The following is a 27455-nucleotide window of genomic DNA, read 5'->3' as shown; positions in this document are numbered from 1 at the left end:
AGAATTCCTTGAGGGTGTCAATAAGCACGTGGACAAGAGTGACCGGTAGATATAGCGCACTTGAACTTTTAGAAAGCCTTTGACAACATCCCGCACCAAAGGCTCTTAAGCAAACTAAGCAGTCCTGAGATAAGAGGGAAGGTCCTCTCATGAGTCAATAATTGGTTAAAAGATAGGAAACAAAGGGTAGGAATAAATGTCCAGTTTTCACAACAGAGAGCAGTAAATAGTGGGCCCCCCCCCAAGGATCTGTGCTGGGAACTGTGCTGTTCAACATATTCATAAATGATCTGGAAAAAGGGGCGGAACAGTGACATGGCAAAATCTGAAGATGATGCAAAATTACTCAAGATAAATCCAAAGATGACTGTGAAGAGTTACAAAGAGATTTCACTAAACTGTGTGACGGGGTGACAAAATGGCAAATGAAAATTCAGTGTTGATAAAAACCAAGTAATGTACATTGAAGAAAATAATCCCAACGCTAGATACAAAATGATGGGTTCTAAATTAACTGTTACTACTCAAGCAACAGATCTTGGAGTCATCGTGGATAGTTCTCTGAAAACATCTGCCCAGTGTGCAGTGGCAGTCAAAAAAACCGAACAGAATGCTAGGAACCTTAGGAAAGGGATAGATCATACGACAGACAATCTCTTAGTGCTGCTATATAAACCCATGGTACGCCCACACCTTGAATACCGTGGGCAGTTCTGATTGCCTCATCTCTAAAAAGATACTAGAATTGGAAAAGGTGCAGAGAAGAGCAACAAAAATAGTTAGGGGGATGGATCAGCTCCCATATTAGGAGAGATTAAAAGACTGGGACTGTTCAATTTAGAAGATAGATTACTAAAGGGTGGCATTATAGAGGTCTATATCATCATAAATGGTGTGGAGAAAGTGAATAGGAAAGTGTTATTTACCCCCTTCACATAACACAAGCACGGGGGGGGAGGGGGGAGAGGTTGTCACCTGATAAAATTAACAGGCAATGGGTTTAAAACAAACAAAAGGAAGTACTTCTTCACACAATGCACAATCAACTCGTGGAACTCATTGCTGTGGATGTTGTAAGGCCAAAAGTATAACTGGGTTCAAAAAAGAATTAGATAAGTTCATGGACAATAGGGCCATCAATGGCTATTAGCCAAGATGGCCAGGGGTGCAACTCCATACTCTGGGTGTCCTTAAGCCTCCAACTGCCAGAAGCTGGGGCTAGACAACAGGGGATAGATGGATGACTAGATAATTACCCTGTTCCATTCATCTCCTCGGAAGTACCGGGCACTACCCACTGTCAGAGACAGGACACTGGGCTAGTTGGACAGCCCTTCTTATGTTCTTAAGGAGCAGGACTAACAATCAGCCCCGCCTCCCTGCACAGAGCTACTCTGAGCCAGTTCCTCTCCCTGCACTTTATAGTTGCCAGCCTAAGTGAAAGGCAGAAGCAACCAGTAGGAGAGGAGGTGTGATGGGGTGGACTAGGCCCAGAGGCCCCCTCATGGAGGACTCAGGGTCCTGCCACACCCATCCCAGGTAAGGAGCAGTGGAGAGGTCCTCCAATCAGGCTAGAGTGAACCCTATAAAAAGGAGCTACAGAGCCAGAGACAGGGCAGTTGCTGCTGGGAGCTGGAGAAGAAAGGACTGCAGGCCTGGCTGCCTGGAAGAGCAGCAGGGCCACAGACGGCTCAGTGTGGACAGGGACTGGGGGAGCGAGAGGCTCTTGACTGGCTGCTAGGACTGACCCAAAGCTAGTTTGCTAGCAGGGACTGAGGGAGCAATGAAGGAGCTCCTGGCTGGCTGTGGGCACTGAGTAGGGACTGAGCCTGGGGAGGGCCGCAGGAAGATAGCGTCTCCAGGGAGGAAGCCCTGGGGATACAGCCCCATACCAGGGCTAGACTGGTTTAAAGATCGCAGACACACTCAACAAGAGTGGGTGCTCGCAAGAGGTGGGTGCCGACCCCGTTACAGGAGGGTTTTCTGTTGTGGCCAGCAGGGAGTCCAGGCCCTAACGACTAAACCTTCTTCCTGGCAAAGTGCCCTAACCTGGACTGGAGCTGGCTAGTCAGTGTCCGAGGTGCAGCACATCAGCAGATTCAGCCTTGAAAATGCAGCTAATCCATTTGAGGAAAAATCCTCCCAAACGCCTCTGCTTTGTGTGGAGAGAGAACTTGGGAAACCGGAGTGGTGAGAGCTGGGGCGAATGATAGCAAGTTAGAGAGGCGCTTGCAGTCAGAGAGATCATAGTCTCTTTGTACAGTGCTGGAGTTACTCATTTTTTCCATTCTGGGCACACCACTATGAAGAGAAATTGGAAGGTTTTCAGAGAAGAGTAGCAAGTGATTGTAGGCTGCAGGGACTGATTTCCAAGGAAAGTTTGAGAGCTCAGTATGTAAAGTGTGTTTAAGTACTGACGAAAGGGAAGGTGGGGGAAATAACTTGCAGCTAGGCCACCAAGGAAGGAGGCTAGTTGTTCATTGCAATACACAGGGGTACAGGGATAAAACAAAAACAAACAAAAAAAGGGGGATAAAATGTTTTCCAAGGGAAGTGGGGGAGGGGGAGTCCCAACACTTGTTTAAATGTCACTGGATGCACTGCAGGAGAACCCTACCCTGCAGGACAGAGAGTAAGAGGATGACCCGATGTGTCTGCTATAGTTGCAAGAACAAACCAATGGTCCAACCCAATATTCTGTCTGACAGTAGCTATTGCCAGATTCTTCAGAGGAAGACATAATCCTCCTGCTTAACATACTGAACAGATGATGAACAGATACATCTGATGAAGTGAGCTGTAGCTCACGAAAGCTCATGCTCAAATAAATTGGTTAGTCTCTAAGGTGCCACAAGTACTCCTTTTCTTTTTGCGAATACAGACTAACACGGCTGTTCCTCTGAAACCTGAACAGAAGTAATAACTGGAGACCCTACACTCCAAGCCAGCAGGAGATTTCTTCCTGTTTCTTCATTTGGCTCAATTTAGGCACAGAAGCCTGAAGATGAGAGTCCTGAGAACATCCTCGCAGATGTTGCTGCTGCTACTTGCCTGGAAGACGGCATGGGAGCGTGAGGAAGTAGCATTGGCATCTGTGGGGTGCTGTGTGCGGTTTCTGTTTCCACTTGCCAGCATCTCCAGGAGCTGCTCTGCTGATTTTGGCTGGAAAGGAACACAGAGAGAAAGATTAGTATCGTACAGTGCTTCAAATGGGAGGTCTTTGCAGCTCTCACCCATATGGGGAAACTATGCCTCCCCCCTCCCAAGGAACTTGTAAGCACATCAACCAATGCACTAGTAGGTGCATACAAACCTTTGTGGGGAAGGTGAGCATAGGGCTGGGAAAAGATGCCACATTAATCTCCCTTGAGACTGAAGCCCTGTTTATCCAAAGAATGGGTACAGCATAGGCAAATGCAGGGCCAATGGGAGCTGCGGGAAGCAGCACGGGCCGGCCACCGCTTCCCTCAGCTCCCATTGGCCGGGAACGGAAAACTGCAGCCACTGGGAGCTGCGAGCGGCCGTACCTGTGGATGCTCAGGTAAAAATGTCTCGCAGCCCACCAGGGGCTTACCCTGAACAAGACGCGAACCAAGTTTGGGAATCCCTGAGTTACCGGGAATGCCTAGGTGTGGTATCTATATATTAGTTTGCCAAAGGGTGTCATGTAAGGTCTCTGCTGAAAGCCTGTATCCTGCCAGTTCTCACAACCATTGTGAAGTGAATGTATGGCTGATCAATATAGAGTTATGTAAATACATTGAACATAATGTTCTTATTGTCTTTGACATGGGGCTGGTCACCAGATGAGAAACAAGTTTCTTTCAGGCCAGAGATATTTATCTTTCAGTCTATGTGCAAATTGAGTATTGGGTACTTCACAATGAAAGCCTACTTTCAATCTGAGCAAAACGCTAATCAAGGGATTGCAAAGGCTCTAGGGGAGATTATAGACAGAAAAACACAAGCATCATGGGTTATCCTATTTCCACGTACAGACAATGGATTTCTGGGTCTATAACTGTAGGTATAGAGACCCAATGGGCATCTTTCACCTAGGAAGTAAGCTGACAGTGTGCTTGTTTCGCGAATAGAAGACAACTGCCAAACCTGGCTGAAGTACTCTGGAAGGGTTTCGGGGGAGCTTTTGCTCTGTATAACATAACAATGTCTTATTTGTTAAGCTTAGACTTTAGTACATGTGCTATGATTTTATTTTGTATGTATACCTTTGTTTCCAATATTTGTGCTTGCTGTCATTTGAATTTCTGTTCTTTATTATTAAGTAAACTTAACATAAGAACTGCTATGCTGCGTTAGACCAATGATCCATCAAGCCCAGTATCCTGCCTTTTGACGGTGTCCAATGCCAAATGCTTCAGAAGGAATAAACAGATCAGGGTAATTTCAAGTGATCCATTCCCTGTCCAGTCCCAGCTTCTGGCATTTGGAGGTTTAGGAACACCCGGAGCATGGGGTTGCACCCCTGACCATATTGGCTAACAGCCAACTTATTTCTCATGAACCTAACTCTTTTTTGAACTGTTGTTATACTTTTGGCCTTAACATCCACAGCGACTAGTTCTACAGATTGACTGTGGGTTGTGTGAAGTATTTCCTTATGTTTGTTTTAAATCTGCTGCCTTAATTTCATTGGATGACACCTACTTGTTGTGTTATGTAAAGGTGTAAAGAACACTTCCCTATTCACTTTCTTCATACCATTCATGATTTTATTGACCTCTGTTATACTTCCCCTCCTCTTAGTCATCTACCGTCTAAAATGAATGGTCCCACCCTTTTTAACCTCTCCTCCTAGGGAGGTTGTTTCCTAACCTTAAACATTTTTTGTTGCTCTTCTCTGTACCTTTTCCAATTCTAATATATTTTTTGAGGTGGGGACAACCAGACCTGCACCCAGTATTTAAGGTATGGGTGTACCATGGATTTATAGGGTGGCATATTTTCTGCTTTATCATCTATCCCTTTCCTCAGGGTTCCTAACATTGTTTTAGCTTTTTTGACAGCCAATCAATATTTAGCAAGGAATTATCCACAATGATTCCAAGATCTTTCTTGAGTGGTAACAGCTAATTTAAACCCCATCGTTTTGAATGTATAGTTGGGATTATTTTTTTCCAGTGTGCATTACTTTGCAGTTAAACATTGAATTTAATCTGCCCTTTTGTTACCCAGTCATCCAGTTTTGTGAGATCCCTTTGTAACTCCTCACAGTCTGCTTTGGACTTCACTACTGAATACTGTTTTGTCTGTGTATTTTGCCATATCATGGTTCACTTCCTTTCCCAATCATTTCTGAATATGTTGAACAGCACTTGTCCCAGTACAGACCCCATTGTTCCCCTCTCTCCATTGTGAAAACTGACCTACTCCTATTCTTACCCTGTGTCTCCTATCTTTTAAGCAATTATTGATCCATGAGAGGACAATCCCTCTTATCTCAGCACTGCTTAGTTTAAGAGCCTTTGGTGCGGGACCTTGTCAAAGGCTTTCTAAAAGTCCACATACACTATGTCCACTCGATCACCCTGATCCAATGCTTGACGACACACAAACAATTCTAGTAGATTGGCGAGGTATTGTTTCCCTTTACACAAGCTGTGTTGACTCTTCCCCAAGTGTTCATCTATGTATCATCATTTTGTTCTTTGCTATAGTTTCAACTAATTTTCCTGGTACTGAAGTTAGGCTTACTAGCCTGTAGTTATCAGGATCGCTACTGGAGATATTTTTAAAAATCAGCCTTACATTAGCTACCCTCCAGTCATCTGCTACAGAGGCAGATTTAAGTGATAGGTAACATACCACTTAGTCGTTCTGCCATTTCATATTTAAGTTCCTTCAGAACTCTTGGATGAATATTTGCTGCTCTCTAAGTCCTGGTCACTTATCAATTCAATTTGTTCCAAAACCTCCTTCTATTGACACCTCAATTTGGGACAGTTCTTCAGATTAGTCACCTAAAACGAATGGCTTGGATGTGGGGGAGGCCCCCACATCCTCTAGAGTGGAAACCAATACAGAGAATTCATTTATCTTCTCCGCAATGGCTTTGTCTTCCTTGAGTGCTTTCTGTAGCAGCTAGATCGTACGGTGGTAGGCTTCCCGTGTACTTAATTTTGTTTTAATCTTAGTTTTGTGGCTTTAGCTCTTCACATTTTTTCTTTGCCTGCCTAATTATACCTTTACACTTGACTTGCCAGATGTTATGCTCCTATTTTCCTCACTAAGATTCAATTTCCAATTTTTAAAGGATGCCTTTTTTGCTTGTAACACCTCCTTTACCTTGATTAGCCATGGTGATTTTTTTTTTGGTTCTCTTACTGGTTTTTGTTGTTGTATTATTATTTAAGGGTATACATTTAGTTTGAGCCTCTGTGTTTTTAAACAGTCACCATGCAGTTTGCAGGCACTTCACCCTTGTGACTATTCCTTCTAATTTCCATTTAACTAGCCTCTTCATTTTTGTATAGTTTCCCTTTTTGAAGTTAAATGTTACTGTGGTGCATTTCTTTGGCATTCTCCTGCCCCCGATGTTAAATTTAATTACATTATGGTCACTGTTACTGAGCAGTTCAGCTATATTCACCTTTGGGACCAAATCCTGTGATCCACTTAGGACTAAATTAAGAATTGCCTCTCCCCTTGTGGGTTCCAGAACTAGCTGCTCCAAGAAGCAGTCATTTATGGAGTCTTGAAATTTTCTCTCTGGATCCTGTCCTGAGGTGATATACCCAGTCAATCTGAGGATAGTTGAAATCCCCCCATTATTAGTAGCAGTATTGAGTTTTCTGCTTTTGTAGCCTCTAATCTACCTGAGCATTTCACAATCACGATCACTAGGTGGCTGGTAGGATATTCCTACTGCTATACTTTTATTGTTCAAGCATGGAATTTCTATCTGTAAGCAGAGTCAGGATGAGCTCTGCCCTGACATCTGGTGGCGAGTCATGGTGGGTTGTGGAAAAGAACTTCAGGGGCTGATCTCATTTGCATAGGCACCCCCCCTGCCTAGATGGTCACTTTGGCTGCTGTAGGAGCCCCAGTTTCTCTGTTATTGGGGCAGGAATAAACTATTATCCTGATTATATGAATCAAGGACAGTGGAACTGTACTTGGCCTTTTCTTAGGATGGAGGGACTCACCATCAACTAAGCAGCACTCGCTAGGCAAGGGTCATGGGTTCCAAAACCCAGTGAATAGAGAGAGGCTGGGGATAGATATTAATACCTGGTAGTATGGGTCTTCAGGTAAGGGCCTTACATGCTAATTGCACTTTCTCCTCTCTCCACTGTGGAATATCTGAGCTAATTTTGATTCCATGAGGAATCTAGTTACAGGTTACTGAGCTGAATTCACTTTGGGCCGATGGTGCACCCTACTACAAGCTGAAATCACAAAAGAGCTAAACTTACTAAGAGCTGAAATCACTGAGTGTTGTGTTAAGTAGTGGGAGAGCCTGAAGATATATTGCAGAGCAGTTTGCGGGACAGCTGGCAGAGCAGAGCGGCTCGTGGGACGGCTGGAATGGTTCGTGGGATGGCTGGCAGAGCAGAGCGGCTGGTGGAGCGGAGCAGTTTGTGGGATGCCTGGAGCAGCTCATGGGGGTGGCTGGCAGAGCAGAGCGATTTGTGGGACAGCTGGTGGAGCAGAGCGGAGCCCCATGGAGAGGTGGGGCAATTGGCTTTGGACCACATAAGGTGCCCCTTAACCCGCCCCCATCTCCACCCAGGTTGGGGGTAAAACTCTGCAGATAAACTTTCAAACTCTGGGGCTGCACTGACCAGGGACAGAGACTTTTGGGGTGTTGGACTTTTGGGACTTTGGCGGACTTTTGGGTTGCTGGACTCAAGAACCAAAGGGAAAGGACAAGGCCCAATTTGCTTGGGGTGGGTTTTTTTGCTCATGGATTGCGTTAGGAATCCTGTTGGTGGTGTTTCCCCAACATAATGCCACATTGTTTCTCTCTGTTATTAAAAGGCTTTGCTACACTCAGACTCTGTGCTTGTGAGAGGGGAAGTATTGCCTCTTGGAGGTGCCCAGCGGGGGTGCTATATATTTGTCCCAGGTCACTGGGTGGGGGCTCAAGCTGGTTTTCCATTGTATTATTGGAATGGAACCCCTAAATACTGAACCTGGCCCTTGTTGCTGCCAACTCTGACGGGCAGAAGGGTTACATATCCATAGAGATTCTATGGTACAGGTTGATTTAAGATTTTTACTTCGACTATGCCTTCTGTCAGATATAGCACCACTCCCTCACCAGTTTGACCTACTCTTCCGTTCCTGTATATTTTGTACCTGGGTATTATCCTGGGCCATTGATCATTCTGGGCCAAAAGAAATCTGATGAGGTTCAATAAGGATAAGTGCAGGGTCCTGCACTTAGGACGGAAGAATCCAATGCACCGCTACAGACTAGGGGCCGAATGGCTAGGCAGCAGATCTGCGGAAAAGGACCTAGGGGTGACAGTGGACAAGAAGCTGGATATGAGTCAGCAGTGTGCCCTTGTTGCCAAGAAGGCCAATGGCATTTTGGGATGTATAAGTAGGGGCATAGCGAGCAGATCGAGGGACGTGATCGTTCCCCTCTATTCGACATTGGTGAGGCCTCATCTGGAGTACTGTGTCCAGTTTTAGGCCCCACACTTCAAGAAGGATGTGGATAAATTGGAGAGAGTCCAGCGAAGGGCAACAAAAATGATTAGGGGTCTAGAACACATGACTTATGAGGAGAGGCTGAGGGAGCTGGGATTGTTTAGCCTGCAGAAGAGAAGAATGAGGGGGGATTTGATAGCTGCTTTCAACTACCTGAAAGGGGGTTCCAAAGAGGATGGCTCTAGACTGTTCTCAATGGTAGCAGATGACAGAACGAGGAGTAATGGTCTCAAGTTGCAGTGGGGGAGGTTTAGATTGGATATTAGGAAAAACTTTTTCACTAAGAGGGTGGTGAAACACTGGAATGTGTTACCTAGGGAGGTGGTAGAATCTCCTTCCTTAGAGGTTTTTAAGGTCAGGCTTGACAAAGCCCTGGCTGGGATGATTTAACTGGGAATTGGTCCTGCTTCGAGCAGGGGGTTGGACTAGATGACCTTCTGGGGTCCCTTCCAACCCTGATATTCTATGATTCTCATTCCACCAAGTTTCCACACTGCCTATTACATTAATATCCTCATTAACGTCAGGCACTCTAATTCCCACAGCCGAGTGCTGTGTGTAAAGCAGAGCTGTGTCACTAGTAAGCTGTGGTATGCAGTTCTTTTGGGAACAGGGATTTGGAAATTCTGTGAGTGCCCAGGGGATCCAGGACTTCTCCAAGGACATATTCTGTGGACTTGGGGGCTGAGGTGTGCCTATCGCTAACATCTAAAGAGCAAGTGGGGTCAATGTAGGCCTGGAAGGCCGAGCTTGCGTTGCCAGGGGCTGGTGGTGTTGACTAACTGACCCATGCCAGGAACAAACAAGACTTCCTCACACTATGGGTGGGTGGTAGCGAGGTGCCTCACAATCCTGGCTATCCCCAAGAAGCACTGTAGACCCCCAGTCACCCAGCTCTTCAGGAACAGTGGGAAGGGCTCAAGCAATGTAACTTCTCCTCTGCTATTTTCCCTTTACTGAAAATAAAGTAATTACTTACAGTTAGACCTGTAGCTGTGCCTAGTCCATGCACTATTTTGTTGTGGGGAGTCCTTATACATACCTGATGGAAGGAGAGACCCTGTACCACTACCCCTTTCTCTGGGTCCTCCCTGATTGCTAGAGGGCCCTTCGGCTCCAGGAGGTCATGAATCTGCTCATTGTACACCTAGAACAAGGAATCAAGAGTAAACATCCTAAACAGTGACCCTAGGAAGCTAGGTGCAGGAGGCCAGAGGAAGGTCTTTGCATGGAGGGAGCTAGACCGTATAATAGATTACAACAGGAGCAAAGAGAGTGGAGTTCAAACAGGTCAGACCAGTTCTTCCTAGGGAGGAAGGGCTGATTCTCTGGAAAGGCTTTACACAAGTTCCATCAAGGAAGAGTGCTGCAACACCATATATGCAAGCACCTAGTCCCAAGGACAGCGTTAAGACCGTTACAAGGACTTTATCCCATGTCATGCCATTGCCCTTTTAAGAGCATAGTGCTTCACAAACACTAATCTCATAGTTTTCACAAACATAGAATCTCATAGTGCTTCACAAACACTAAGCCTCACAAACCGCACGCCCCTTAATCATCCTTGCGAGGCAGAGAAGTGTTGCCATATTACAGAGGCACAGAGAAGTGAATCAGCATATTCAAGTTCACATAAGCAGTTGTAGAGCTAGGGACAAAACCCTGTTTACAGGTCACCTGAGAGTTCAAACTGGGGATTTTAGATAGATTCTGCTCCAACAAGGAAGCTGGGTGTAGACACAATACACTGTGTTGGACTCAGTAACGGCCTAGGGAGAAGGGAATACACAAGTGAAAATTTCCCTCCCTAATGGGTAAAGGCAAGCACAGGAGGGTCATTGTAGAGTGTCTGTGGTGCAGTGAGAGGATGCCAAAAAGCAAGTGGGAAAAATGGAGACAGAACTTCTTTCCCACCCCAGGACCAGCTGGACTAGTCAGTGGCATAGTGCTATGGAATCTCAGCAGCTTGCTGGCACCATACTGAACCTGAGGGGATGGAGCCATGTAATCCTAACTACCGCCCCCGACACCTCTTCTTCAAGGTGGTAGCAGATGGAAGGGGGTAGCGTCAGACACCCGGGTACCTCCTGGTAGGAGATGAGCACCTCGCAGCTTTTCTCCTCCTTCCTTGCCTCAATCCTTTTATAAAGCTCCACCATGGTGAGGTACATGATGCCTGGACTCTTCTCAGAGCCCAGCATGGTGTAGGTTTTTCCTGCACCTGTTGCACCATAGGCAAACACTGGAAATAGAAAGACAAGACACTAGAAATTCAAAGGCCAGAAAAGACCACTATAATCTAATCTGTCCTCCTATATATAGGCCAAAGAATTTCACCCAATAAATTCCTACAACCCCCTCTGGGGTTGAGCCAGGGTCTATTTTTTTTAAAATAAGGATGCTCTATCTTGATTTAGATTTCAAGTTACAGAGAATCAGCCCCATCCCTAGATAAATTGTTCCAATGGTTAATTACCCTCATTGTTGGAAATTTGCACCTATTGTCTACTCTGCTTTTATGTAGCTTCAGCTTCCAGCCACTGGATTTCATTATGGTTTTTGTCTGCTAGATTAAAGAGCCATCTAATATCAGAAATCTGCTCCCCATTTAGATACTTATAGACATGATCAAGTCATCTCTAACCTTTTCTTTAATAAACTCATAAGATTGAGCTTCCTAAATCTTTCACTATAAAGCAGATTTTCCAGACCTTGACTCAGTCTTGTAGCTCATCTCTGAGCCCTTTGCAATTTTTCAACATCCTTTTAAAAGTGTTGACCTCCGAATAGGACATGGTATTCTAGTGATTTCAGTCTTTCCCCCATTAATAAGATGCTGTAGAAGTACGAAGTATTGTTAAAGGATCTCAAAAATATTTAGCATAAGAAGGGCATGTAAAGAGAGCCCGTCACAGATCTGTGCTCACAACACACCCCAAATAGAGCCAGGAATAGAACCTAGGAGTTCTGATGCCCAGTCCCAGGCTCTAACCACGAGACAACTCCCTTCTGTTTTTAGTTCGTTATTACTGCACCAGCATGGCTGACTTGCAGAACTGCACTAATGTCTTCATATCAAAGGGGAGCTCCATGTTTGGTGGGGCCAACAGAAGATGGTAGCAAACCAGACAGTTTCCTGGGGCTCCACACCACAGGGGACCCACATCAAAGGGGCCTCTGTGAAGTTAAGGTGTTCAGCTTCTGCTTCCGCCTCTGGGTGGTGGGGCTCAGGGCCTCAGGCTTCAGCCCTGCATGGCAGGACTTAGGCTTTCTGCCCCGAGCCCCAGCGAGTCTAACACTGTCCCTGCTTGGCAGACCCCCGAAACCTGCTCACGGCCCCCCAGAGGGCCATGGACCCCTGGTTGAGAACCACTGGTCTACAGGAATACAGGACTGACCAGGCCTGATCCTCTATTGAGCCAGTCTGGCCTCGGATCCCAACTCAGGCATCAGCTAAGTTATTAAAGTTTAATTGTGTGGACCAAACAGTGGGAAGGTGGCTCTGTTAGGGGAAATCAAATGAATGAAAAAAAAGAGTGGAAGAGCCTCTTCTACGTGCAGCAGCTTCCTGCAAATTACAGTGCTGGATGTGATAAAAATCCCCCCCACACACACACTGCAAGGAGTCGGCTCAGGTCCTGAGCAATGGCATTTGACTATGTTCACTGTATACTTAACCCTGTAATGTGTTCAGTTAACTCTGTATAATGAAGCCAAATAAAATGCCGCACCAGGGCTCCTTACCAGAGCAGTTGTACCCATTCAGCACCCCATCCAGGATCTCCTTAGTTGTGTGCTGGAATACTTCCTCCTGTGTAGCACTCTCACCAAACACTTGGTCAAACACAAACTTCAGGTCCTTGCCCTTTCGCTTGGGGGCATCATGCCCCCGGAAGCCTGTAAAAACTCCCGATAGACGGGGTTCCTCGGGGTCAAACACCAACATGCTGTCACTGATCACCTGCACCACAGCGTGACGACTCCCTTCCCGCTCCTGTTGATTCTGGGGCCGTACCCGCACCGCCACTGCCACATTGCCCTCTTCTGTGGGCAGAACGGACACCATGATTGCAGAGCAGCTTCAGTCAGTACTGCATCCAAAGAGGGAATAACAGCCACAGTCAGAAGCAGGACACTGAACACCCATCACTGATCGTTGGATCACACCTTTTCAATGATCCAAAAATCCAGAGGGGCTGGCAAGATGAATGGATCTGAATTAGCAACCACTTAGGGAACAAACTCTCTTCTCAGGGCAATAGACCCCTTTATTTAAAAATAGGGGACTGCTATTTGCCGTATGTTCTTGGCTATCAACCTATTTGCCTCTCACACGCTGTGTAATGCTCTAAATGCCAGATTTACAATCCAGAGACTAAAGCCTATCTATTTGCAGAAGTACAATGTAGGAACCTTGCCTACCCCTACCCCCTCATGCCTCCCATCACCACCACCAGTGCTCAACCTCCTCCGGGGCGGGGGACCAGGGTAGGGGGAGAGTTCAGTCCTTGGTCTTTCTGCTGTGACTATTGATAAAAAGCCAGTTAGTGCTGCCAACTGCAATGACATTTTGTTTATATGGTCACCTGTCCAAACACTGGACTTCCATCTGCCCAGTTCATTTCATATAAGAGCAGCCATAGTGGGTCAGATCAATGGTCCATCTAGCCTAGTATCCGGTCTTCCAACAGTGGCTGGTGCCAGATGCTTCAGAGGAAATGAACAGTGATCCATCCTGTTGTCCAGTCCCAGCTTCTGGCAGTCAATAGCCATCGATGGACCTATCCTCCATGAACTTATCTACATCTTTTTTGAACCCAGTTATACTTTTGGCCTTCACAACATCTACAGCAATGAGTTCCATAGGTTAACTGCACACTGTGTTGAAAAAGTGCTTCCTTTGGTTTGTTTTAAACCTGCTGCTTATTAATTTTATCAAGAAACCTCTGTTGGGTTATGTGAAAGGGTAAATATTAGTGTTGTTAAGCAACTAAGAAAGTTAATTGCGATTAAGTGTGCTGTTAAACAATAATACTATTTATTAAAATATTTTTGGATGCTTTCTTCATTTTGATTTCAATTACAACACAAAATACAAAGTGTACAGTGCTCACTTTATATTACTACAAATATTTGCACTGTAAAAAAAAAACAGTATTTTTCAATTCACCTAATACAAGTAATGTAGTGCAATCTTTTTATCATGAAAGTTCAACTTACAACTTTAGAATTATGTACAAAAAATAACTGCATTCAAAAACAAAACAGCATAAAGCTTTAGCACCTACAAGTCCAATCAGTCCCACTTCTTGTTCAAGCCAGTCGCTCAAACAAACAAGTTTGTTTACATTTGCAGAAGATAATGCTGCCTGCTTCTTGCTTACAATGTCACCTGAAAGTGAGAACAGGCGTTCACATGGCACTGTTGTAGCTGGTGTTGCAAGATATTTACATGCCAGATGCACTGAAGATTCATATATCCCTTGATGCTTCAACCGCCATTCCAGAGGACATGCGTCCATGCTGATGACAGGTTCTGCTCAATAACGAACTAAAGCAGTGTGGACGACGCATGTTCATTTTCATCATCGTGAGTCAGATGCCACCAGGGGAAGGTTGATATTCTTTTTTGGTGGTTTGGGTTCTGTAGATTCTGCATCAGAGTGTTGCTCTTTTAAGACTTCTGAAAGCATGCTCCACATCTCATCCCTCTCAGATTTTGGAAGGCACTTCAGATTCTTAAATCCTGGGTTGAGTGCTGTGGCTATCTTTAGAAATCTCACATTGGTATCTTCTTTGCATTTTGTCAAATCTGCAGTGAAAGTGTTCTTAAAATGAACATGTGCTGGGTCAGCATCCGAAACTGCTCTAACATGAAATATGTGGCAGAATGTGGGTAAAACAGAGCAAGCGATATACAATTCTCCTCCAAGGAGTTCAGTCACAAATTTAATTAACACTTTTTTTTTTTATTTAAACTAGCATCATCAGCATGGAAACATGTCCTCTGGAACCATGGCCAAAGAATGAAGAGACACATGAATCTTTAGTGCATCTGACATGTAAATATCTTGCAACGCCGGCTACAACTGTGCCATTTGAATGCCTGTTCTCACTTTCAGGTGACATTGTAATTAAGAAGTGGGCAGCATTATCTCCCGTAAATGTAAACAAACTTGTTTGTCTTAGCGACTGGCTGAACAAGAAGTAGGACTGAGTGGACTAGTAGGCTCTAAAGTTTTACATTGTTTTGTTTTTGAGTGCAGTTACCTAACAAAAAAAACACAACCCAAAAAAACTACATTTATAAGTTGCACTCCCATGATAAAGAGATTGCACTCCAGTACATGTATGAGGTGAACTCAAAAATACTATCTTTTGTTTATCATTTTTACAGAGCAAATATTTGTAATAAAAAATAAAGTGAGCACTGTACACTTTGTATTCTGTGTTGTAATTGAAATAGATACATTTGAAAATGTAGAAAAACATCCAAAAATATGTAAATTTCAATTGGTATTCTATTGTTTAACAGTGCGATTAATTTTTGTAATCACGATTAATTTTTTTGAGTTAATCGTTAGTTAACTGTGATTAATCAACAGCCCTAGTAAATATTCTCCACACCATTCATGATTTTATAGACCTTCATCTTAGAAAAGACACTAAGGATATGATAAACAGTCCCAGTCTTTTTAACCTCTCATCCTATGGAAGACTTTCCGTACCCCTAGATCATTTTTGTTGCCCTTCTCTGAACTTTTGCAATTCTAATATCTCTCTTTTAAGATGGAGTGACCAGAACTGTACGCAATATTCCATGTGTGGGCATACCGTGGATTTATACAGTGGTACTATGATATCTTCTGTCTTAGTATATCTCTTTCCAAAGGTTAGATAGCCACCAGATGATAGCTATGTGCTGGTCTCTGCCAACGTGAGATAGATTCAAACTAAACCTAGACCAGGGGTGGGCAAACTATGGCCCGCGGGCCACATCCAGTCCGCCAGCCGTTTTAATCTGGCCCTCGAGCTCCCGTTGGGGAGTGGGGTCCGGGGCTTGCCCCGCTCTGGTGCTCCAGCCGTGAAGCAGGGTTGGGGGCCGCTCCGCGCAGCTCCCGGAAGTAGCATCATGTCCCCACCCCGGCTCCGATGCGTAGGAACAGCCAGGGGGCTCTGCTCCGCACGCTGCCTTCACCCCAAGTGCCTCACCCACAGCTCCAACTGGCCAGGAGCCACAGCCAATGGGAGCTGCAGGGGCAGCGCCTGCAGACAGGGCAGCAAGCAGCAGAGCTGATTAGCTACACTAGAACCAGGACATGCCACTGCTTCTGGGAGCTGCTTGAGGTAAGCGCCGCCTGGAGCCTCCCCCCACAGCCCAACCCGCTGCCCCAGCCCTGATCCCCTGCCCACCCTCCAAACCCCTCAGTCCCAGCCCAGAGCACCCTCCTACACCCCAAACCCCTCATCCCCAGCCCCATCTCAGAGCCCTTGCCCCACCCCACCCTCCCTGCCCCAATCCAGAGCCCCCTCCCACATCCTGAACTCCTCATTTCTGGTCCCACCCCAGAGACCGCACCCCCAGCCAGGGCCCTCACCCCCCAACCTCAAATTCGTGAGCCTGCCATACAATTTCCATACCCAGAGGTGGCCCTCAGGCCAAAAAGTTTGCCCACCCCTGATCTAGAGGTTAAAGGTCATATATCCTCCTCCTATATTTATGAGTGCAAGGACACCAGAAAAGGGGGTCATGAAAGATCCCTTCTGATCCCTATTAGCTTCTCCACAGACACCTTGCAGATCAGCAAAGCCCTTTATTTTGGGCATGAACGATTGTCAGAGTTGTCCCACCCCCACAGATCCTACTAATTTCTGTGGGAGCCCTGGCTATGTGGGGCAGGGAGAATCAGACACACGCTCATTTACCCTGAACGTAGCCACTCCAGCAGCGCCACGAACACCAGGTGGCATGTCCTCACCTTCTCAAGAAGAAATTGCAAAGGCAACGGGGATGAACTTGTAATGACCTTTCAAATAATCAGCCCCCCCCCCTTCTGTTTGGCAGCCTTCTGAAAGCGTGAAAATGAAGTTTAGTTGCTTCGAGGTCGCACCCATGTGGCGTGCGCGAACAGGGTAGTTATTTTAAACCTGCTCCCCCCTCCTAGGCGCCCCGTGTTCACACTGACTTATTTAGGAGACGAAGCGGGTACGGGAGAAACTAGGGCAGCGCCCTGCGCCCGGGAGCGAGGGAGGAACCGCGCAGGGCGCCCCCCTGTCGCGGGAGCGGCTCCCGGGAAAGGGCGGGAAGGGGGGGGACCCCCCGGCCCGGCTCGGCTCGGCCCGGCCCGGCTCGGATTCCAGCCCACGCAGGGTTTGCAGCGCGGTGCAGGCCCCCCCCGCTGCACACATCGTCCCTGGGCCGCTCTGCGGCCCGGGCTCCGGGGGCGCTGGGCAAAGCGGACCCCGCCCCGGAGCGACCCCCAGGCCCCAGCCGCGGCCCGGCTGCGCCCCTTCGCCCCGGGGAGCCGGGCCGCGGGCGGCTCGGGCAGGGCCCAGGGCTCCCCCTGGCGCTCGGGGGCGGCCGTCGAGGAGAGGCCCGGCCGCGGAGGGGCCGCGGCTCTTACCGTGGAACGGGGCCCGCGCGACCAGCCGCTTCCGCCTGCCGCCTTTCAAATCACGCGGCAACGCCCGGCCGCTCTCCCCATTGGCCGCCAGCCTCCTTCTGATTGGCTCTGCGCCGCCAGGGGGCGGAGCCCGCTCCCTTCACACAGCCAATAGGCGTGTCCTCAGACGGAGGGGGTCGCAGGGCCCGCCGGGAGTTGTAGTTCTTTGAGGAAGGGTGCCGCGGACGTATGGCGGCGCCGGGCCCTTGGGGGTCCCGCTCCAGGGGTGCGCCGCGCGTGCGCTGGCTGGGCTGCAGGGCACTGGTCAGGCCCCCTCCGCAGGGCGGATGGGTCCCGTGGCCAGCTCAGCCGCCGCCGCTGCGCAGAGATGGTGGGCACGGCCCTGGCCCTCTGGGGGCCTCAGTTTCCCCACCCGCCGCATGGTAGCGCTGAGCCCAGACGCCCAGGCCCGCAGCGGGCATTGGGGCTAGTAAAGCAGTTGAGCTCCCCCGGGAAGGGGCTACCCAGGCAAAGGGAGGGTGCTATGGAGCGGGGTGCGGTCAGCATGGGGGATCTGCAGGGCTGGACACGCAGGGCTGCCCCTAAGCACCAGCAAGGCCAATAACTGCTTGGGCCCCTGTGATTCACTATATATTACTGGGGTTTATTTTCTTCAGTGCCCGCTGTCGAACGGCTAATATACACCCAGGCTGGGACTGTCAAACCCTCCTATTTGGATACCTGCTTCTGATTAAAAATCAATGGAAATTTCCCTTCGGAGGCTTTGAAAATCCCAGCTCCACAATATACAACTCTAGGTCATGTGAAAGGGCCAAGGATTTGACATCCCTTAAGAAAGCTGTGGAAATATCCTTTGGGATTGTCACTTTTATTTTGATAGTTCAGGGGTTGGACGGGACTACCAGCCCTTCCGTGGAGGGAGGGCCAGGCAGTTTGTGGGGAGCTGGTGAGGCCTTGTGGGAAGCTGAAACAGAAACGACGTGGGGGTGAACCCACATGCAGCACAATAGAGAAAACACGGTACATTGCGGTCATAAGGTGGTTCTGCTGTGAAGGTTCACCAGGCCCACCAAAACCAAACCACCAGATTAATCCCTGGAGTAAGCAAATGCAACCACAGTGAAGTCAATGGTTCTGCTTCAGAGCCAGAGGGATTAGAAATACATGATATGTTTGACAGGAGCCCTATCTGCTCTGTATAATCCTTCAACTGGGGTGGTATTATTTGCAGTAATAATGGCCTGGTTCTAACAATATTTTAAGATTCCACTTAACATAGTGAAAGTAAATGGCTCAAATCCCAGCCCCTGCTAAAACTTTGTCCCCTTTCATGCTTTACAAATTAAAAATGTAAACCCCCCTACTACCTTTCTCCACATCCAGAACCTGAAATACCCGGGCACATAACCCCTTGTCATTTGGAACAGCTTTAATACACCCAAGGCAATCAGAGCAACACATTCTAAGAGAAGACTCACCAAAAAGATCCTACTTAAAAGTTCAAAAAGACCCCCAAATTCCTTACAGAGCTTGACCTTCCAATCTGGGCCCACAGCTGTCTAGATTAGGGTGCTCTACTTTCCCCATTGGACAACTCACAGATGTTTTCCCATTCCCTTCCTCTGCCAGGTATCTGCCATAAGTATATCAGAGTTTGGGAGTGTGGAATTCCAGATTGTTCACATTTGGTACATTATACAGCTCCTGAGGTATATGGAAATTATACCTGCCAGCAAGTACAATGGGCTTCAGTCTTCCCCATTTACCCAGAGAGCAGAACATGCAAATTAGCCCATGACAAAGACTAGAATCATAGAATATGAGGGTTGGAATGGACCTCAGGAAGTCATCTAGTCCAACTCCTTGCTCAAAGCAGGACCAATCCCCAATTTTTGCCCCAGATCCCTAAATGGCCCCCTCAAGGATTGAACTCACAAGCCTGGGTTGAGCAGGCCAATGCTCAAACCACTGAGCTATCCCTCCCCCCATTGTGGCCCACTTCCTCCATTCTCCCACTTCACCGGTAGAGGGCACCAAATAACCCGTCAGGCCTTGAGCTCACGTCGCCTGCCCCGCCATGCACAAGAAAGAAGCATTTCTTAGGGTTCCACGCTGCTCCCTGGGGGGCAATGAGGAGTACAACTGCAAAATGTTTCCCCCTCAGGATACCTCAGCTCCTGCTCTGGTGGACTCATGGCTGGAGCTGGTGAATAACCGATGCGGCAGTTTGGCCACCACATGGAAACACCCAGGAAAATACTTGGTTCAGTCCTGAAAATGTTTGAAAAGCAACAAAATTCCGTTCCAGGCCAGCAACCATGGACTCCAGTCATGAGCCAGGGACTAGCACACTCATGTGGGAGGTGGGAGATCCAGGTTTGAGTCCCTGCTCCAGAGCAGGGATCTGAACTCAGATAATCCCTCTGCCAACCCACCAGGGCACAGGCTAGGCTGGAGCAAGGAGCTCTCAAGCTCCCCTGTTGAACTTGGTCCACTTTAAATAACCACATACAAATTCACTGGGCCAAAAAGAGAGAAGCAGCATTTCTATAGCCTGGTGATGAAGACACTCACCTGCCAAGTAGGAGACAGGATTCAAATCTTTCTTCTGAAACAGGCGGAGAGAAAATGTGAATTCATATCTCCTACCACCCATCTGTCTGTCTGAAGCACCAGGCTCCAGTGTTGTTCTCATTCACACACTGACCCAAGGACTATTTAGTATTTATACAAAGTAGAACAGCTTCAACAGGAGGGATTGAGAGTCCTCTCCCCTAACATAGCCTATAGCCATTGGTCCGGCTGCTCACCTGGGGGTGGGGGGTAGCCTCTGACGTCAAGTCCCTGCTCCAGTGTGGATTGAAATCGGGGACTTTTATGTTCTGGGCAAGCAGCTTAGCCACTGGTCTGAGGCTATAAAAGGGGTAGGGACACTCTTACTTTTCTCAAACTGGCCTTGACAAATATTTTCCCAGCCAAACCCAAGCTGGTCACATTTGCAAATTGTTTCAGGTTGACCAAAGCTGCATTTTTCAGTGAATAAATTATTGGTCTGAAAAATTTTGCCCAGCTCTACTCATGATCATGGTCCCCATGTTCTAGGTGGTGGAGACCATCAAGCGCATTGGGAATACTGGCTCTCTACCAGAGACTTTAACCCCCTCCAGCCAGTACTATCACAGCGGGAGACTCCTCTGCGGAGGGGCAGGGGATACAGATGGAGAAGTTTCAGAGTAGCAGCCGTGTTAGTCTGTATTTGCAAAAAGAAAAGGAGGACTTGTGGCACCTTAGAGACTAACAAATTTATTTGAGCATAAGCTTTCGTGAGCTACAGCTCACTTCATTGGATGCATGCAGTGGAAAATACAGTGGGGAGATTTATATACACAGAACATGAAACAATGGGTGTTACCATACACACGGTAAAGAGAAAAGGAGTACTTGTGGCACCTTAGAGACTAACCAATTTATTTGAGCATGAGCTTTCGTGAGCTACAGCTCATTTCATCAGATGTATACCGTGGAATATACCGTGTATACCACGGTATACATCTGATGAAGTGAGCTGTAGCTCACGAAAGCTCATGCTCAAATAAATTGGTTAGTCTCTAAGGTGCCACAAGTACTCCTTTTCTTTTTGCGAATACAGACTAACAGGGCTGTTCCTCTGAAACCTGACGGTAAAGAGAGTGATCACTTAAGGTGAGCTATTACCAGCAGGAGAGTGGGGGGGGGGGGGCGGGGGGGACGGGATGGACCTTTTGTAGTGATAATCAAGGTGGGCCATTTCCAGCAGTTGACAAGAACGTCTGAGGAACAGTGGCTGGAGGGGGGGAATAAACAAGGGGAAATAGAAGTGTCTTTTTGGCAACATCTGTAGCCTAGCACTGCTTTTAACATGCTCCCACTGTGTGTGCCTCTCTCATTATCACCTCCCGGGGAGAGTTAAAGGTTTGATACCTGCCAGTGAGATTAGAGCAGCTCACACCTCAGATTCCAGAGCTTCAAAATATTCCTTCTCATTGCCGGGGGAAAGAGCCCTGCAAAGGTAGCTGTGGCTGCACAGCCAGAAGAGCGAAGGATAAATTCAGAGTGGAAGGAAGGGGAGGTACAAAGTTCTGAGAGATCTGTTTGTGCAATGGCTTGTGCCGTAGCAGAGCTGTGTGTGAATCAGGCTTTGTAGTTTGAAAATGGCCTCTGATTTTGGGTCTCTTAATTTTTGAGTGCCCAGCTTGAGACTTCGTACTTGGCACAGGAATGGACAGGGCAAGGGCCAACTCTGGACCGCCCCTATTCTGGAGCCAGCTGTCAGGATGAGTGAGAGCAGCCTCAGAGGTGCTTGACTTACTCTCAGAGGCCTGTGGCTTTAAGGTTCCATTTCAGCAGCTGAGAGTAGCTGGAGTGCAGCTCCGGGGCCATGGCCCTGTGCCAGGGACCATGGTGGGAAGTGGCATAGAGCCACTGTGTCGGCTTAAGTCATGTGGGGAGCCAGATCCACTGGCTTTGTGGCCAGGCTGTAACATAGGGTATGTCTACCCTGACACCCTCCACTGGCCCAGGCCACCTGACTTGGGGTTGTGGGGCTTGGGCTAAGAGGCTGTTTCATTGTGTGTAGACGGTTGGACCTGGGCTGGAGCCTGGACTGGACCCTGCAAGGGAGAAGGGCACAGTGCCTGTGTGAGTCCAGCTCCAGGTAATGATCTGATCCTTTGCATTCCCCTAGTGCTTTTATTCTGAAGAGGTGACATTGCTGCAAAGCCTTGGACTAAGAACTCCTCTCATCCTCCTTGTGAACTAGGGCTGTATGATCACCTTTGGTTTACAAATGGGGCACAGAGAGGGGTTATGACTTGGCCACAATGTCAGACCCAGGAATAGAACCCAGGAGTCCTGACCTCTAGGCTGCTGCTCGGTCACATGCAGCGAGCTAAACTGGGGTTAGTTTGGCTGTCACCTGAAGTTCAGAGTGCATAGCATTGGCTTCTCCGAGCAACTTGTTTGGTGAGGAGGCTGGTCGCCTGGCACTTGGAGGCGTGTTTGCGTGGCAGTGTCTGGGACCAGGGGTCACAGAACAGAACACAAGGGAAGCGAATGATCGAATGAAGCAGAAAACAGATTTGCAAGCACTGCTTGCTCCAGGCAGCAGCGTCTCACTGGGGCTGTATCCCTCCGAGCTAGTCACCAGCCCTCCATGCGACAAGCAGCACTGTGCGTGCTGGCTTCCCCGCCTCCATGGCTGATTCTGTGCTCGGGGGGTCAGGAACTCAACTCCCAAGCTCAGGGGGGAAATGAACCCACACCCCCTCGTACTGCCACACGCACCCATTTCTAAGGGTGTCTGGGGCCCATTTGGGGAAGTAAATTCAGCTGAGTACAGAAGTTCTCATCATTTTGATGTCCTACTCTGTTGTGGTGTGCTGCAAACCGGCTGGTTGTTCCACCCCAGAAGTGGCTGTACTGCAGTGGAAAGGGGGGTCTACCATCTGAAAAGTGCTTCAGGATCATTTGGAATAAAAGGCACTAGGGAAATGGTGCAAGGGCTGAGGAGGGGTTACTTCTGGAGGGCTCAGGGGGTTAGAGACTGGCTCCGAAGCCAACTCCAGCACTAAGATTTGGATTTAATGGTTCAGGAACCTCACAAAGAGCCGCTAGGTCTGAGGTTACTGTTATGTGGGGCCTGGGTCCAGAGTGAGGGAGGTGCAGAGATGTCTTTACCACTGGAGCTGGTCAGAAATTTTCCCACAGAAACCTGCCGGGACCCTGGTGGGTTGCAGAGGGTCCTGGTGCTTCTGAGGTCAGCAGCTCAGGGACAGAGCAGCCAGGCCTGGGTGTCCAGGCTCCCAGGAACTCCACGGTCCCAGCTCCTCGGCAGGGATCCTGGAGACCCTGGGAGCCCTGACTCGAACTGAGGCTGTCTCCTCGATCTGCAGCAGGGAGCAAGGAGACCCACATCTGTGGAGCCGGTAGCCTGGCGGCTCTGGGTGGGGTCCAAGGCTCTGTGCCTTTGGGGCAGGGGGCCTTCCAGACTCCAGACTGGCCTGTTGGCCGCTTGGCAGGGCTGCCCTAGAGCTGCAGACCCTGAGAGCTGCTCAGATGCTGAGTGAAACTGACATGCTGGCAGCAGTGCCGGGGAGCTAATTTCCTTTTAGAAACACACTGCGGCGACGATTCTGAAGCAAACATTTGGGGGGATTTTCCGATTCAGGAAGGAACAAGGAACATTTTTGTTTCAGTTCACATTAAACCGTATTTTTTTAAATTTTTGCTTAGGTCTCCGTACTGTGATGGAGTAACCGCTGCCTGCCTCCACCACGGCCTCCGTAACCTCTGCCTGCCTCCACCACGACCTCCATAACCATGGCCTCCGTAACCACCGCCTGCCTCCACCACGGCCTCCGTAACCTCTGCCTGCCTCCACCACGGCCTCCGTAACCTCTGCCTGCCTCCACCATGACCTCTGTAACCACTGCCTGCCTCCACCGCGACCTCCGTAACCATGGCCTCCGTAACCACCGCCTGCCTCCACCACGGCCTCCGTAACCTCTGCCTGCCTCCACCACGACCTCCGTAACCACTGCCTGCCTCCACCATGGCCTCCGTAACATCTGCCTGAAACACCCACAACCTCTGTAACCGCCACCTGCCTCCACCACGGCCTCCGTAACCTCTGCCTGAAACACCCACAACCTCTGTAACCACCATCTGCCATCCCTTTGGCCTCCTGCAACAGCTTCACCCTATCACTGCACCCTCCCATTGCAGCTGCCTGCTGTTACCATGGCTTCCCGGGGTGACTTGCTGCTCCCCTCCCTCCCAGCTGTTCTAGACCAGAGAGCAGAGGGTGGAGTGGGGCTGGACACAGCACAGCTGGGGAGAGGTGCCATGCAAAGTAGACGGCACCTGGGCCATTGTGCAGAGGGAGGGTGTGGCTGGTTCCTCATGCCCATCCCCTGAGGTGCTCCCAGATGTGTTGCAGGGTGCCCTCCTCCAGGCCAGCTGCTCTTCTAGCCTGAGCGCTCCAGGGATGCCAGTCGAAAGAAGCAGGCTGCTCATGTGGTTCCCTCCAGCTGCATGGCACCCAGCCAGGCTGCTCATGTGGTTCCCTCCATCACCAGCTGCATGGCACCCAGGCTGGTGCATTAGGGCCACCTGCATCCAACTGCAGCTGAGGAGCTGCTCGCTCGTCCCGGAGTGCCCCTGCTCTCGGGCTGGGCCAGGGAGGGGCAGGCAGGGGGTCACACTCCTCAGCTTCCCTGCCCCAAACCCTCCCGCGGGCAGGTGCACTGACCCTGGCCCTCCCCCCACAGCGATGCCGATGCCTGGCGAGCCGCGCAGCACGCGGGAGCGGCTGTCAGGCTGGGGTAGGTGTCAGGGAGCCGCTGAGCTGGAAGGAAGCGTCTGCCGGCCAAGTGCTTTGTGCTCACGTGCGGCTCGCAGCCCAGACAGCGGCAAGCGGAGAAACCGGCACTGCCGCTGAGGCTGCCCGCAGAAGTGGGGTGGCACGGGGGAGAGGCAGAAGAGTCTGGGAGCGGCCCAGGCTAAATCAAGAGCTGTCTGTGCGTCCGTCAGCCGCGCTGAGAGCTCCTTCCACAGTTCTTCTCTCCCTCCTCCGGAGAGCCAGGTGGTGACCGCCCCGGCCTGGGCGAGAGGTTCACGCCCCCGGTTGGACTGCTGGGGCGGCATATGCAGACCAGAGCGTACTGCAGGCACCATGCTGCCCTGTGCTCGTGCAAGGCTAAAGCACTGCCCAGGCCGGGTCCTGCGGGGGTTGGGCGCCCTCAGCTCCCCTTGGCTTTGATAGACTGGGACCTCCCTGCTGACTGGCAGTTTGAGTCCCTGTGTTTTCAAGTGCAGCCACCTCTGGGGCGGTTTCACAGTGTACAAGGGAGGGAGAACCCCATGGTCCATGGGGCAGGGGATGCAGGACAGGCGGGTTCCTGCTGGAATTTGGCCAGGACTCTGAGATGCTGAATCCATGCTGAGTTTGAAAACTCGTGGCGAACAGGGGAAGTCCCGGATGACTGGAAAAAGGCTAATGTAGTGCCAATCTTTAAAAAAGGGAAGAAGGAGGATCCTGGGAACTACAGGCCAGTCAGCCTCACCTCAGTCCCTGGAAAAATCATGGAGCAGGTCCTCAAAGAATCAATCCTGAAGCACTTGCATGAGAGGAAAGTGATCAGGAACAGCCAGCATGGATTCACCAAGGGAAGGTCATGCCTGACTAATCTAATCGCCTTTTATGATGAGATTACTGGTTCTGTGGATGAAGGGAAAGCAGTGGATGTATTGTTTCTTGACTTTAGCAAAGCTTTTGACATGGTCTCCCACAGTATTCTTGTCAGCAAGTTAAGGAAGTATGGGCTGGAAGAATGCACTATAAGGTGGGTAGAAAGCTGGCTAGATTGTCGGGCTCAACGGGTAGTTATCAATGGTTCCATGTCTAGTTGGCAGCCGGTATCAAGTGGAGTGCCCCAAGGGTCGGTCCTGGGGCCGGTTTTGTTCAATATCTTCATAAATGATCTGGAGGATGGTGTGGATTGCACTCTCAGCAAATTTGCGGATGATACTAAACTGGGAGGAGTGGTAGATACGCTGGAGGGGAGGGATAGGATACAGAAGGACCTAGACAAATTGGAGGATTGGGCCAAAAGAAATCTGATGAGGTTCAATAAGGATAAGTGCAGGGTCCTGCACTTAGGACGGAAGAACCCAATGCACAGCTACAGACTAGGGACCGAATGGCTAGGCAGCAGTTCTGCGGAAAAGGACCTAGGGGTGACAGTGGACGAGAAGCTGGATATGAGTCAGCAGTGTGCCCTTGTTGCCAAGAAGGCCAATGGCATTTTGGGATGTATAAGTAGGGGCATAGCGAGCAGATCGAGGGACGTGATCGTTCCCCTCTATTCGACATTGGTGAGGCCTCATCTGGACTACTGTGTCCAGTTTTGGGCCCCACACTTCAAGAAGGATGTGGATAAATTGGAGAGAGTCCAGCGAAGGGCAACAAAAATGATTAGGGGTCTGGAACACATGAGTTATGAGGAGAGGCTGAGGGAGCTGGGATTGTTTAGCCTGCAGAAGAGAAGAATGAGGTTGGATTTGATAGCTGCTTTCAACTACCTGAAAGGGGGTTCCAAAGAGGATGGCTCTAGACTGTTCTCAATGGTAGCAGATGACAGAACGAGGAGTAATGGTCTCAAGTTGCAGTGGGGGAGGTTTAGATTGGATATTAGGAAAAACTTTTTCACTAAGAGGGTGGTGAAACACTGGAATGCGTTACCTAGGGAGGTGGTAGAATCTCCTTCCTTAGAAGTTTTTAAGGTCAGGCTTGACAAAGCCCTGGCTGGGATGATTTAACTGGGATTTGGTCCTGCTTCGAGCAGGGGGTTGGACTAGATGACCTTCTGGGGTCCCTTCCAACCCTGATATTCTATGATTCTATGATTCTATGCCACACTCAGCTCCCGCAGCCAGCCTTGCCTCATGCCACTGAGATGCCAATCGGGCCAGGCTCGGTAAGGGCAGCGCGCGGGTCCCTGGGAGGAGGGGTGCTAATACTGCTCAGCACCTGCTCCGGGTCCGTTTGGGACCTTACCAACAAAGTGCTCCGGTTGCACGGAAGGGTGAGAGGAACAAGGGGGAGCTTCCCTGCTCCATGGGGCAGAGGAAAACGCCAGCGACCCCAGGAAATAAACCCCTGACCAGAGATGGGCCAGGCTCTGGAGCCAGACTTTCCCCCAGATCCCAGCTCTGTTACTGAGATCAGCATGTGCTTGAACACAGGCCTTTGTCTGACGTCCCTGCTCCTTGGAAAACGGGGCAAAGGAGTCTGCCCTCTGCAGAGCACTTTGGGAGCTGTAGCCGAGAAGGGCAGGGGTTAGGAATCGTTGTCATCGGTGCCTTTTGCCTTTCCGTAGCACCTTCTAGGGTCTAGGTGTGAGGCTCACACCCGGCGGAAAACGGAGGCCCAGAGCTGGGAAGGGCCCTGCCTGCAGCCATGCAGCGAGCCCAGCACAGAAGTCAGGGCTCCAGCTCACAGTCCTGTGCGTTGGCCGGGAGAGCCTGCTTGCCTGTCAGCACAGTCCCATCATGTCCCATCAATTTCAGCTGGAGTTGGGGGCGCTCGAAGGCTCCGAACCGGGAGCTGTTCCT

The 27455-nt window shown here is 49.3% G+C and overlaps 1 protein-coding gene across 2 annotated transcripts in view; it reads right to left on the bottom strand.

Moving 5' to 3' along the window:
- KIF18B (kinesin family member 18B) overlaps window positions 1-17389 on the bottom strand; it is a 38656-nt gene extending 21267 nt beyond the window's left edge. The window contains exons 1-5 of one of the 2 annotated variants that reach the window (XM_048829772.2): window positions 17304-17389; window positions 12424-12770; window positions 10764-10921; window positions 9722-9826; window positions 3052-3162 (exon numbers count right to left, since the gene is read on the bottom strand). In XM_048829772.2, the coding sequence (XP_048685729.2) occupies window positions 3052-3162; window positions 9722-9826; window positions 10764-10921; window positions 12424-12745 (696 nt within the window). In that variant the 5' untranslated portion in view covers window positions 12746-12770; window positions 17304-17389. Of the gene's footprint in view, window positions 1-3051; window positions 3163-9721; window positions 9827-10763; window positions 10922-12423; window positions 12771-16605; window positions 17134-17303 lie in introns of those variants that run through there. The other variant, XM_048829774.2, reaches the window with a different exon arrangement.
- Between the last annotated feature and the right edge of the window lie 10066 nt (window positions 17390-27455).

This window comes from Caretta caretta, chromosome 27 (genome assembly GCF_965140235.1).
Source record: "Caretta caretta isolate rCarCar2 chromosome 27, rCarCar1.hap1, whole genome shotgun sequence".
In the NCBI taxonomy this organism is placed as follows: domain Eukaryota; kingdom Metazoa; phylum Chordata; order Testudines; family Cheloniidae; genus Caretta; species Caretta caretta.
The sequence above is the reverse complement of the archived record's forward strand: the minus strand, read 5'-3'. Positions and strand labels throughout refer to the sequence as shown.